Genomic DNA, 14,382 nt, shown 5'->3' on the forward strand with positions numbered 1-14,382 from the left:
CCCATAGGAGAATTTATTGGCTCTTATGACCAATCATCTATGATTTCAGGAAACAATATCACCAAATAGTTTTGTTTTTAGGAATTGTTTGCTTTTAGGCATCTATTATGCAGTATATGCATTTCCAGCTCCTCTGCCCGGGCTGCCACATAAAAACAATGTCATTTAGTGCGGTCTTTCGTTATAGTTACAGTTACCTGGTGAGAAAGAGCTGGTGAGTGGGACAGCTTGGGGGTTGGGGATTTGCAGTTTTAACAGGCTGGTCAGGGAAGGCTTCTTCTAGAAGGTAAGATTTAAGAAAGGATATAAGGGAGTTCAAGAGAGCCAAACAGGTAACTGGGAAAGAACACTAGGCAAAGGCAACAGAGAGCAAACCATCAGAAATGCTCCTGAGAAGCTCGGTGAAGGGCAGGGAGACAGGGAGGCTGGACCAGAGTGAACGGGGGAGCGAGCAGGCAGCCAGGTCAGCATTAGCGGGTCATCTCCCGTGTGACCTAGCACACCGGGGCCGGGTTATCAGGACTTCGCTGTTCCTCTGAGTGAGATGGGGGATTTATCGGACGCTTTTAAACAGCAGCCACGGGGCCTGAGTTAGGTTTTTAAATGATACTCTGATTCCGGTGCTCAGTGTTGCAGTAAAGGGGGGCCTGTTAGAAAGCGAATCCAGGTGCCAGATGGGGAGGCTTGGACCAGAGAGGAGAAGGGGAGGTGGCAAACAGAAGACAGATACCGGACGCATTTGTAAGGCCTCTTCAGTCAGATTTCCTAATGGACGGATGTGGGCCTGAGAGAAATAACGATGGAAGGAAAACCCCGAAATGTCGGCCTGAGCAATGGGCAGAACAGCTCCGCCACCAGCAGGGAGGGCAAGAGGCGCAGTGAGGAAGATGAAGGGGAGAAATTAGAAGCCCAGTGGCTAGTGTGTTGAGGGTGAAATATACATTAGACAAGCAAGTGGGTCTGTTAGGTAGGAGGTTGAATACATGAGAAAGTGACATTTAGAAACCTGGGCTGTAGCCGGCCGGTGTGGCTCAGTGGTTGAGCGTCGACCCCTGCACCAAGAGGTCGCCGGTTCGATTCCCAGTCTACACATGCCCAGGTTGTGGGCCCGATCCCCAGTGGGGGGCATGCAGAATGCTGACAATCAATATTCTCTCTCATCAATGTTTCTATCTCGCTCTCCTTTCCTCTCTCTCTAAAAATCAATAAAGAAAAAAAAAAGAAATCTGGGCTGTAGATTTGGAGAAATCAGGAATAGATCATGTGTAGAGATATAGATAATGTGTAAGGCCACAGGTCTAGGTGTGACCACCAAGGGACTTGGTACACCTCACTGCAGATTTTAACTTCATATAAACAGACTTATAACTTCTTTCGTCAGATTCACATTAAAACTGAGATAAAGTCTGACAAAAATACAGGCCAGGACTGCTTGAAATTTAAATGCCTCTCTTTAATTCTCTAGATTAGATGCATCAATGTATTGACCATGACCTTATCGATTACAAAGTACAGAAAGCTGAATCAAACTAGCCTAACAGCAATTCGTGCGTTGGGGAGATACGGGTGGAGTTTGAAGGGCATATTTAACCATCTTTGGGAAGAGCTGAGAGAGTGGAGGCCTGATTTAAACCCCGAATTACCATCTGAACCTTCTCTCTGTCTCTGTGGTGCTCCCCAGGCACTCGGGCTTAGTTCATTCAGAGCAACTTCTCCGTATGTGGCAGGTCACTTGGTCCTGGCTATCTCTGACCTCATATGCCCACAACCTACTGTGGGAAGGAAGAGAGCCCTGCCCTGACCAGTTCACAGAGGCCAGTTTTAAGGAGGGACTCTGGTTGGTTCTCTGTAGGCCATTGGCCCATTCCTGGACCAATCACTGTGGCCAAAGCTGAGCGGTTCCTGAATCCGCTGCCTCTCTCCACCCACACCTTTCTGCCAGGGACAAACTTGAGCTACCAAGAGAAGGAGGACAATGAAAACAACAGACAATAAGATAGTGAATTAAAATACCAACCAGCGTGATAGTGACTTTAAGAGTGTGTGTTCACTTTACTTATTAAACTGTGCTCAGTAGAGAACGACCGAGCAGATCACTACCTCAGAAGATACAGTGTATCCAATCGCTAAGCATTCTCCCTAAAAGAGACCGACCCCCAGCGATGAGAACAATAGCAGGCAAGGGAAGCCCAGCAAAGACTGCTAATAGAGAGGGCTGGGGAGGCGGAGGGAAGGAGGATATGAGGTGTGGCAATCAAAGCAGACAGACAAAGAGAACAGAATGCCCCCCAAGTGCAAGATTATAGTGAAACCGAAGCTCTCCATGAACCTTACAACCACCAAATCAGCCAGACTCATCCCCTGCAGTCTTCTAGGTGAAACCTTGGCTCCCCTCTTACGAGAATGTCACACACTCACAAACATTTGCTTAGAAAAGCTTTAACCATGGGTTTGCCAAGAACTGGAAATACAGCACTTGCTCAAAAAATATGTGCTCGTTTGGTGTTCATTGGATGCAAATTAGTTTATTGTGAACATCTGGGCAGAGGAGAGAGCCTATAATACTTTTTGCTAATCATTGCTTCAAAACATGTTTTCTTCTACTTGCAGGAGCATTTCTAAACTAAATGCAATTGTTGCCTAGCAATCCTGCAAGATGTGCTACATGACTTTTATTTAATTTCATCTTTTCTGTGTGGACAAGCGAAGCTGTACAGATTGAAAGAGGAAATCGCAGGCTGGGTGGATAGGGTTAAGCCTGTTTAAGCCTGTGTAGGACTTCCCAGATAAAAAATAACAAATTCTGGATTCTTATATGTTAGCATAGGGCATCCTTTTTTTTTTTTTCTTTTGTCGTATTCACATGTATTGAACCCTAGCAAAGATATTGAGAGTAACTTAGTTTAAGATACCACTTGCATTTCTTGCTTAAGAAAACCTCTGACTTTCAATATATCATAACAGCCACACACCATTAACGGTTTTAGCCTTTACCCAATGTTATTAGAAAGGCCGTAACCAGATTGACTTCTGCACACGGAAATGTGAAACGAAATGTATAAATCAAATCACACGCTCCAGTGGTCAAGATGGTCATCCATCCAAGCTTTTTAAAAAATTGCTAATCTTTACTGTTTTCAATTATGAAAAAGGGGAAGATGAGGGATCAACTGAATTATAGGAAAAGACTGAGAGTCTTGACTCTGCCTGTGGGTCAGGGCTGAAGACAGTCTTTCATGGCAATCCAGTTCGGTTACCTTTTCTGTTAGACTTTCACAGCGGATACTTTTTGCAGATCGTTTTAGAAGCACAAGTGTGATGCCTGCAAAGGTGACATCCTTGGAAGAGGGCCTGTTTGTTTGCATCAAAAATGCTGCAAAAAAAAAAGACCAAGCGATGTTTATGTTGTTTCCAGGAGGCTAGTCCTTAAAACTGAATAGAGGTGTGCGCGTGAGTGCGTGTGTGTGTGTGTGTGCGTGCATGTGTGTGTGTGTCCGCACATGAGAATTTAGATGGCATTTGGAAACAATAGTATATTCAGTCATGTCTTTTTTCGTAATAGTCATGGCCCTTTGATTCTTTTGCTTCATGACTTGGAAATTTGCAAAAACTCAAAGGCTGGGGTAGAGAAGGTGTTAATGATTGCTGATGCTGAAACGTACGCAGTTCGGACCCGTGTGCACTGAATGGAAGCCCAGCTCTGCTGCCTTCACATGTGTTGGGGGAAACGAAGTCAAACCCCCTTCTTTCTCTTCAATTTAACAGCAGTGTTATAGTTAACACACTTCCGTGCTTTTTCCTTCGCGTTGTAGGTGCCACATTGAACTTGAACAGTGACTAATTGAGTGTTCTAATTGCTAGGGACCAACGCTGCCAGGAAAGTTAATTGGCTGCTAGATAAAATTGTCACCTTCTATTTATATTTATGTTAAACTTTATAGTTTACAAAACACATTCATATGTGTAACCTTAATGAATACTTGCAATGACTCTGTGATGTAGATAAGACATAACCAGAGAAACAGAATGAGAGAGAGCAGGGGACTTGCTCAAGTTTGTTCGGTAACGTAGTCAACACTCAAATACACATCTTGGGACTTCAGACTCTGTGGGGTGGTTGCGAAAAGTAATTTGCATTGCAGTGGGAAGCTAGGGTTGAAGAGAGAAGAAATTGGGGCAAAGAACCCAGAAAGAAGATTTTTTAAAAAATAAAGAAAGAAGATCATTTTAAGTAAGGGCAAAAGATATTGAGGGTCTAATTTGAGAGAGAGAGAGAATTAGTTAAATTAGAAAGATAAAAAAGAAGGAATGGATTTGGTGAGCGAGGGTGGGTAAAACCCAAGATGAGTCCAGAAGTTCTGGTCCGGGTGATGGAGAGGCTGAGCTATGGAACCTGAACTATCAGTGGCTTGGGAAAGTCTTAGGAAGGATGTGGTTCGGTAAAGTGTTTATGGACCACCGTTGTGAATTCAGACCATGGGAACTTTGAAATATGGATTTGGAAGGCTACAATTGGTGGAGAGAGAGTTGAAACAGAGTGGGCAGGAGTGTCTAAGAAGAATTATATTGTATGGGTTTTTAAAATTAATGTTTGCCAATAATGTGATGAAATGACGATGCTAGAAACGCAAAGAAAGCAATCATGAGCATCAGCTTTCATGCTTTATGTCTATTTTGTATTTGTAGCACTTTCCCATTCTAGTTTAAGAGGAATTTATACCATGGCCTGCTTCAAACTAAAGGAAGGAGTAAGTGTTATTGGTGATATTTCTAGCTCCCAGGGCAGTGAGCCCTTGTGTTCTGCAGCCTAACAGGGACAAGGTTCTGCCCAATGGCACATAAAAATTCTGCTTCCACTGCAGCTTTCTGTCATGCCAGTGTCCTGCGTGTCATCCTAGCATTCCCGCAGATCCTGTTCGTGCCGTCGGGGAAATGAATGCACATTTATTTTTATTTATTTGTTTATTTATTTATTTATTTATTTATTTATTTATTTATTTAATCCTCACCCGAGGACATTTTTCCATTTTTTGTTCAGAGAGAGTGGGAGGGAGAGAGAGGAAGAGGAGAGAGAGAGAGAGAAACATCGATATGAAAGGGACAGATCGAGTGGCTGCCACCCGCACGACCATCCAGGGCCGGGGACAAACTGCAAGGTACGCGCCCTTAGCGGGAACTGAACCCGGGTCTCTCTGGACCATAGGCCGGTGCTCTAAGTGCTGAGCCAAACCGGCCAGGGCTGGATGCACATTTAAAATGGTGCTGAGAATAGGTCTGCTCTTTGCCTATTTCTACTTGAGTGGCCAGGGACGCCACCTTCTGTTGACATTGATCTTCAGGGGCTCTTGGCGGTGAATGTCATGTGGCCCAGGCAGAGGTCCAGCTCTGTGCCTGGAAACGACCTTGGCAGTGTCACTCACTCTCACTTCTGACATTTGCTCATTGGCTGTTCCAACCGTCAGTTCCACTGTCAACTTCCACCAGGTCCAAACCCATCTCTGTCGGGGCTGAAGAATCTTTCTCTCCGCATCCCTTTCCTTCCTCCACTGTCACCTCTCTAGCTACTGGAGTTGTTTACAACGCAATCTATAGGAAACAGCATTTAAAGGTCATTTTTCTCTTAAGGTGCCTCATTAAAGTTGAGCAATGTTTAATTTAGGGTTCTATTTGCTGGGGTCTTGTGTGGCCATAAATTTTAGTCAATTGCAAAATTTTTATATTGATTTTCAGCAACTACTTAGGGAATGCATCGTCTCCATTATGAATAATACGAGGGAAAATAGACCTAGTAGGCGAACGTAAATGTAATACATCGGATGTGTAATTCCTTTGTGGCAATTTACGATTTCAATTGGGAATTTAAATTCTCTCGGTTCATTTCATATCCTGAAGTGAAAAAAGAAGGCTGATAAGGTGGGGGATTTTCACTCGCCCTTCTTTCTAAACTACTGAAGAAGGACCCATGTTTGAATGTGCTCACTACCTGGCCTGTGCACGGAAGAGATGGTCTTTCCTTTTCATGAGGACGTCAGAGCCGAGCTGCAACTCAGCCTCCTCCGGGCACGTTTGTCCTGGAGGTAGAACGCACGGCGATTCGATTCCTTTTATCCCAGAAAATGAAGCTGGTATATTTCTTCAAGGAAAGTCTTTATTAATTATTTTTAGAAGAAATATCTCAGATTACTGTTCTCTAAATTGCATCTTTTCTAAGACAGTTGCCTCTTAGTCTTTGATTGCCTTCAGTGGGATCTTGATTAAACAGTCTCTGAGCCCATGAAAGAAACATTACTCCATGTTTTTCAATATTTATTCTATATCTATATTCCCGCTGTCCACTTTAGGTCTTTAATCTACACTGAGAGTTGTAGATACAGTAAGCAGGCGACCAATTTTATCTTTCTCTATGTACCGAGTTCATTTTTCTCATTCCATTTACTGAATGACCCATGTTTTCCACTTTTTCCCACATACCAAGATACCATGGTGGTGGGGTCAGAGACAATTTTAGTACTGTGAAATGTATTAAAGCTTTCTCCATGGATATTTCTTTTTTTTTTTTTTAAGTATGTTTTTCTTATATTGTTGGGCATAAATTTTCTGTGTGTGTTTGATTAAATTTAATAATCATATCTTTGAAAAATTCCCCTCATTGATCAGTTACTAAACTGAATGTTAACATTATCCAATAGAATTGTTGATTAACCTGTTTTTGCTATAATCTCCGGTTTGGGCCTTGAGTTATCTTACATGTGTTTGAAAAATTACTCTCCTTGCTGCCTTTGTTTCACATGTCCCTCGTAGGGCTTTTCGCGTTTCTTAAGCTCCTGGTCTTCTGTGGCCTTTGTTTTAGGATGTAGATTCAAGCTACATTGTTAATCCTCTGTGAATGTATAACCTTTGATGCATGTTTAACACATATGTTTATTTTAATTAAGCTTACATCAAATCTCTCAATGCCACGCAAAAGGAAAAGGGATGTAGAATATTTACACAGCTCATTATCATCTTTTCTCTGTTACCTTTTCCCCTTTTCTTGCAGTTCCACCTTTTATCCAGCCTTTTGAGTTTCCAAGATTCTCCATCGGACAGCGTGTCTTCATCCCATGCGTTGTGGTCTCAGGGGACTTACCCATCACGATCACCTGGCAGAAGGATGGCCGGCCAATCCCAGCAAGCCTTGGGGTGACCATTGACAACATCGACTTCACCAGCTCCTTAAGGATTTCCAACCTCTCCCTGATGCATAATGGGAATTACACCTGCATCGCCCGGAACGAGGCAGCAGCGGTGGAGCACCAAAGCCAGCTAATAGTGAGGGGTGAGTGAGAGACGTAGGATGCCTGGGGTCTAAGCAGCCACATCATGGTGTTTGTTTGAAGTATTATGAAAATACAACTAGAATTTATAAAATTTGCTGTGATCCCTTAAAAAAATACACAACTATAGAAATCAATGATGTACTCCCTTAAACTCCAAGTCCAGGTTTTATCTCCCTAAATTATGAAGTTTCAAAATATTACCAGCAAACAAACGTGTGAATGAAGACATGGGAGCTATAGGATTTAATTCGTGAAATGGGGCTTTCCCCCTTTAACCCAGCTTGAGTACCCAGGTCCATAGAATCTCCTCGGAGACTGAAGACATCACTGGTGACTAACCCCAATTAAATCACACTCTTTGAGAGTAGACCCATCTCCCAGATGTCTGGCACATTGTTGTTGTTGTTGTTTTTTTCCAAAAAATACTTATATGTTATTCTTAAATTTTGTCACACACTAAAATTATATGGGGAGCTTTAAAATTTCCTGATATCTGGATTGCAGCCCATGCTTATTAAATGATCATCTTTGGAGGTGAAACTCAGGCTTGAGTAACTTGTAAAATTCCCAAGCTGATCCTGATACTTAGTCACCTTTGAGTCCTAGCACCTTGGGTAATTTGAATATGCAGGTACTTTAGAAGTCTGGATTTTTTTTTTCCTAAATACGAAGAGAAGTCATTGGTGATTGTAACCAGTCAGTGACATGACCTGATTTATCTTTTTAATTATTACACGAGCAGCTGTGCAATGAATGGACTGGTCCAGAAAGCCGGATAGTGGGGAAGAGCCTGTTTCCTAAGTTCAGGCAAGATCGAAAGTGCCTTGAATGAAGGTGATAATGAGAAGCAGTTGAATTTGCAATACATATTGGAGGCAAAGCAAACAAAGCATGTTTATTAAGTGAATGTTTCAAATGAGGCAAAGAGAAATTTATAATGAAGCGCATATGTCACCTAATAGGGCAAATGGACTTGTCTTCAACGTAAGTGGAGAAGGTGCAGGAGTAGCAATTACAACAAGGGAAGCAATGATGTGAGAGAAACAAGAGGTTCTAGACCCAAGGCATTCCAGTGTTTCAGGTTCCAGAATAAGAGGAGGAATCAGAAAAGGAGATGGGTAAGGAGCAGCCAGTGAAATAGGAGGAAATCCAGGGGACTTGGGGTCCTGAAAAAAGTAGGAAATGTATCAATAAAGGTAAGTAATTAAGTATTCCACATGCTACTGGAAACAGAAGAAGAGGAAATCCAGTAATTGGGCATTGATTTCAGGAAGATGGATAGTGTATGTCACCTTGAGGAGGGGCATGCTGCGGTAAATGCCTGACTAGTGGGCTTCCGAAAGGGGGATGAATGAGTGTATGGGAACTGGAGAAAAAACAGCAATGTTCATATTTACAGGCATGTTGCTGTGACAGGAAGCAGAAATTGGAGAAGTTAGAGATGGACATGGGACAAGGGGAGCTTGCCTGCTGATGGGAACGAGTCAATAGAGGGAGAAAATATGAGGCAGGGTAGAAAAGAGATAATTATATTACCAAACTCTTTGAATTAATGAATTGGGATTGGATTCTTTACACCAGTGGAATATGTTCAAGCTGGTATAGTGATAACCACAGTGGGATGGGGGAGCCCCAGAAGGTAGAACCAACAGAAATGGTTGGAAGTTTCAGGGAGGCAGATTTTGGATCAACTAACTTAAAACACACATTAAAAAATGTACTGAATGGGGCTATCGGAGAGTAATAGGTAATGTATTTATTCTCCTACCATAAGCAATCATAAAGTTGGACAAAAATGTATTTTTATTACGTTTTTATTGATTGTTTTTAGAGAGAGAGGAAGGGAGAGTGAGAGCGAGAGAGAGAAACATCTATCCTGCTACCCAGACATGTGCCCTGTGACCTTTTGGTTCATGGGATGACACTCAACCAAGTGACCTTTTGGTTCATGGGATGACACTCAACCAAGTAAGCCACTCTGGCCAGGCATGGACAAAAATTTATAAAGCAACCATTTTCAGGCAGTGGAATAGGCAGCACAGGGCTGTGATTCTTGAGAGAAGAAAAGATATGAGTTTAACTCCAAATTCACCCCAGATTTCTGCCTGGAGCACTCTCCAAAGCACGATGGGATACAGAACTTAAAAGATAACACCAATGATCTTGCTGGGTACAGAAAACAGAGTTAGGAACTTAGAACTACTGAGGCTCTGGATTTTGCAGAGCTGAGTACTAGAGAGTGAGGAGCTGTCCAAAAATCGATGGCTAAAATTTTGTTTGTGGCTTCCTCTGAGTCTTTAGCTGATCACTACACTTCACATGCATATGGTGAGACTTCATGAAATCTAGCAGAGAAGAAAACCCAGTAGTATGTGAGATGAATAAAATTCTGGAGGTTACCCAGTGCTGAAAAATGTTGGGATTCTGACTAACCAGAGGAGAGAACACATGAGGAATTCAGTTGAAATCTCAGAGAGGCTACATGGTAAGAATAGGGCTAATCTAGCCCTGGAATAAGGGCTACCCTAGACCAGCCATAAAAATAGCAAAAGAGAACCTTGGCAGCATAAAACTTCTCCACCATTAACTTAACGTTCTGCAAGAATTACATTCAACACTCTTAAAAACAAAACAACCAAATCCAGACTCTTAACAGCGTAGAATGTCCACAATATCTGGCACACAGTTGCTAGGTATGCAAAGAAGCAAGAAAACGTCAGCCTTGTAAACCATAAGGAAAAAGACAAAAATTAAAAGAAATTGAACACACAGATGTTGACATTATCAGGCAAGGTATAAAGCAGCTGTTATATTCAAGAATGCAAACGAAAAGACGTGTGCAATGAGTGAAAGTGGGAATGCAAGAAGAGAGTATAGTTTAAAAAATGTACTGAAAGGAATCTGCACAAAATATCTAAAATATCCAGTAAGAAATTCACTGAATCTATTTAATAGGCTATTGGATACTACCGAATAAAGAATTGCTGAACTTAAAAGAGGGCAAAAAAATATCCAAATGTTTTCACTGAGAGTTGAAAGAATAAAAAACAGTAAACAGTGCCTCAGTGAACTTGGGGCAATGTCAAGAAGTCCAACCTATGCCTAGTAAGAGTCTCAGAAGGAGAGAAGGAGAAATATATATTTGAGTAATAATTGACTGGAAATTTTCCAAATGTGATAAAAAATATATATTTACAGATAAGAGCAATCAATGAAACCCAAGAATAAGGACAAAGAAAAATCATTCCATAGTACATCATAATAAAATTGTTTAAAACTAATGATAAAATATCAAAAACTACCAGAAAGATTAGACTCATAAAAGACAGAAGAGCCAATTAAGGAAACTTTAGACTACTCACCAGAAAAAATTCAAGCTAGAAAAGAATGAAACAGTATCTTTAAAGTGCTGAAAGGAAGGAGAAGAGGAGAAAAAATATTGTCAATGTAGAATTCTATAACCAGCAAGATGCATTCTTCAAAAATCAATTGGGGGACATGTATAATGCTATCAAAAATAAAATAATAAAATTTAATTTAATTTAAATAATAAAATTAAAATTAAATAGATAAAGGTAAAATGAAGACCTCTTAGACAAGCAAAGTTTGAGAGAATTAAATACCAGCAAGATTTCACAAAAATAAATATTAAAGAATGTCCTTGTAGCTAAAAGAAGACAAATCCAGATGTGGAAACTAATCTACAAGAGGAATGAAGATCTCTGGATGAGAAAAATGTGTGACTAAATATAAAATATTTTAAATTATTTTTATTTTCTATAAAATATTTAGATATTTAAACAATTAAACTTTATTGTGTGATTATAACATACAAAATAAAATATTTAACAACAATATCACAAAAGACAGGAAGAAGGAAGATGGACTTTTACTGTTGTAATATTCTTTCCACATGCATGAAGTAGTATAATATCTCTGAACATAGATGCTGCTAGTTATTTACATTGTAAACTATTGATCAATTACCAAAAAAAAAATGAAACAAATAGGTATAGCTATATTAATTCACTAGAACAGATAAAAGAGAACATTAAAATGTATTCAGTCTGGCCGGTGCGGCTCAGTGGTTGAGCATCAGCCCATGCACCAACAGGTTGCCGGTTCGAGGTTGCCGGTTCGATTCCCAGTCAGGACACATGCCCAGGTTGTGGGCCCAATCCTCACTGGAGAGCATGCAGGAGGCAGCTAGCTGATGTTCTCTCTCATCGATGTTTCTATCTCTCTCTCCCTCTCACTTCCTCTCTTTCTAAAATCAATACATTGGAAAAAAAGTTTTAAAAAAATAAATAAAATACATTCATTTAAGCATTAAAAAGTTAGGAAAAGAGTCAAAGAGTACCAAAAAAGAGATGAAAAACTAATTAGTTGATCGGAAACATAAACACTAGTATATCAATACTTACAGTAAGTGTAAATGGACTAAGTATACCAATTATAAAGCAAAGATTGTCCATCTTAATAACAAAGCAAGATTCAAGCACATGCTGTCACACTTTAAATAGGACATGGTCCAATCACCTCGCTGGTAGAAGGGCCCTCCAGTTGTTCTTTATTCTGTGAATGAATAAAGGCAGAACAGAGATGTTCAACCATATTTCCTAAGGTTGGTGAGGAATAAACACCTCCAGTTAAGACATAGGTGTTGTACCACATGAGAGTTTGCCCAGTTGCTGGTTGCCTTAAACCAGTAAGTGCTAGTTGTAGGCAGTGTGGGGGAACCACAAAGTTCCTTGAACCAATTGCTTTGAGGGAGGAAGACCCGTCTAGTAACAGCTGATGGGCTATGGCTCTGTAGACAAAAGAGCCAAGGAGCCCTGGGCTGTTTTGCTCAGTAGTTAGAGCATCAGCCTATGGACCAGAGTCTCAAGTTCAATTCCGGTCAAGGGCACATACTTCTTTTGTGGTTCAGTCTCTGACATTGCTCGGGCTCGTGTGGGAGGCAACCAATTGATGTGTCTCTCTCACATCGACGTTTCCTTCTCTCTCTCTCTCCCCTCCTACTCTATCTGAAGATAAATGAAAAATATGCTCAGATCAGGATTAAAAAAAGAGAGATCTAAGGGAAGGCCCATTGGCCTGTAAACCTGACTCCCAAACCTTTTCTCTGCTTCCCACCTTTGCTCTCTTCCTCCTTTTACCTCTTATCATGATTTCAGTACCTATTAGCTATGACTTTGGAACATGACTGAGGACATATTGCATAAAAGAGGCCACAGGGTAATTCAAGTATCAGGCAATTAATTAGAATAATGATCTTGGGAATATAGCCAAAAAAGTAAAAGCATAATATATTTTTTAAGGAACTGCAGCAGTTGGGGATAAATTGCTTATGGGAGGTGGAGTCTATAACCAAGACATTTGATCTGAGCTATAGAATAAATAGGTATGATAGAAATGGAAGTTGGGGCCCGATTCCTAGTTATTCTTTATGTCACCATTGCATGACCTTGGGTCATTATAAAGCTTAGCACATTCTTTATGACCTGGATCATTAGGAAGATTTAACTTAATTTAAAATAAATTAACTGGCCCTGGCTGGTTTTGCTCAGTGGTTATAGCGTCGGCCCACAGACCAATGAGTCTTGGATTTGATTCTGGTCAAGGACACATACCTTGGTTGCAGTTCATCCCCAGCCCTGGTTGGGGTCCTACAGGAGGCAACCAGTCAGTGTGTCCCTCTCATGCCGATGTTTCTCTCTCTTTCCCTTTCTCTCCACCTCCCTCCCCCTCTATCTGAAGATAGAAAATAAATAAATAAATAAATAAATAAATAAATAAATAAATAAATAAATAAATTTAACTGTTCTAAGGTAAATATTTTTAAAAGAGTGAAAAAAAATTCTTAGCTCTGCCCTGGCCAGTTTGGCTCAGTGGTTAGAGCGTCAGCCTGCGGTCCAGAGAGACCCGGGTTCGGTTCCCGCTAAGGGTACGTACCTTGGTTGCAGTTTGTCCCCAGCTCTGGTTGGGTCGTGTGGGAGGCAGCCACTCGATGTGTCCCTTTCACATCGATGTTTCTCTCACTCTCTCTCTCCCTCCCACTATATCTGAACAAAAATGGAAAAATGTCCTCGGGTGAGGGTTAAAAAATAAAATTCTTAGCTCTTATGTGTGTGCCCTATGCTTACTCCAACAGTGAACCAATGATCTCTCTAATGTCATGTGCAGTCAGGTGACCTTGGCATTAACGAAGCCATTTGGGGGGGGAAGTACAGGCCTTAATGACAGAGCCACCTGCCCTTTGGTCTGTGTTGTTGGCTGTGCACCACCAAGAGGAGACTGCCAACACCGTGATCTTTATTTGTGATTTAATCACACTTCTTTACATCCTATGATGTCTCTTTGTCCCTGGCTTTTAATGACGAGTTGCCACATAGAGAAACACATTCACTATCTAAAAGGATTTTGTTGACCTTTATTTGTCAAGGTAAAGTAAAATTAGACAGGTCTACTATCTTGTTGCTATGTTTATTGATCCAATATTTGATACCATAGCCTTGCTGTCATTTTTCTTCATTCATCTACTCATTCTTCCCACAAATACATATTAACATACATTTTACAGTAGATATTCAGAGTATTGGGGGTGCTCAAAACAGAGAGACCAAGTCCTGCCCCATAAAACTCACATTCCAGTGGAGGAGAGAGACAACAGACAAATAGACAAGTAATGTCAGGTATCTATCTGCATGTACTATGGGAAATGAAGCTAGTGAGAGGACAGAATTATAGTATGGACAGGTACGCCATTCTGAAGAGTCTGAAGAGGGGAGACTGAGTAAGAGGGTAAAGGGTAAGTCACAGAGTTCTCCGTAGGGAGCAAGTCCCAGGCAGACAAACCAACAGAACAAAGACCCTGAGTCAGGAGGGAGTTTGCCATGTTCCAAGGACAGCGCGAGACCAAAGTGCTCGCTGTGCAGTAGGGCAGGAGGGAAAGGGTTGAAGGCAGGGGCCAGGTTATCTAGTCTGGATGTGATGGAAGTCATGGGATTTTAGTTGCCAGTGTCGTAAATTAAACCTTACCTACCCTTTGACCAATTACCAT

General features: G+C 41.1%; 1 protein-coding gene across 1 annotated transcript in view; it reads left to right on the plus strand.

Moving 5' to 3' along the window:
* The window catches only part of DSCAM (DS cell adhesion molecule), a 575,021-nt gene that overhangs the window by 366,792 nt on the left and 193,847 nt on the right, over nt 1–14,382 (plus strand). Inside the window, exon 9 of the mRNA XM_036242878.1 lies at nt 7,040–7,318. Within this exon, the coding sequence (XP_036098771.1) occupies nt 7,040–7,318 (279 nt within the window). The remainder of the gene's footprint in view (nt 1–7,039; nt 7,319–14,382) is intronic.

This window comes from Molossus molossus, unplaced genomic scaffold (genome assembly GCF_014108415.1).
Source record: "Molossus molossus isolate mMolMol1 unplaced genomic scaffold, mMolMol1.p scaffold_m16_p_5, whole genome shotgun sequence".
NCBI classification, from domain to species: domain Eukaryota; kingdom Metazoa; phylum Chordata; class Mammalia; order Chiroptera; family Molossidae; genus Molossus; species Molossus molossus.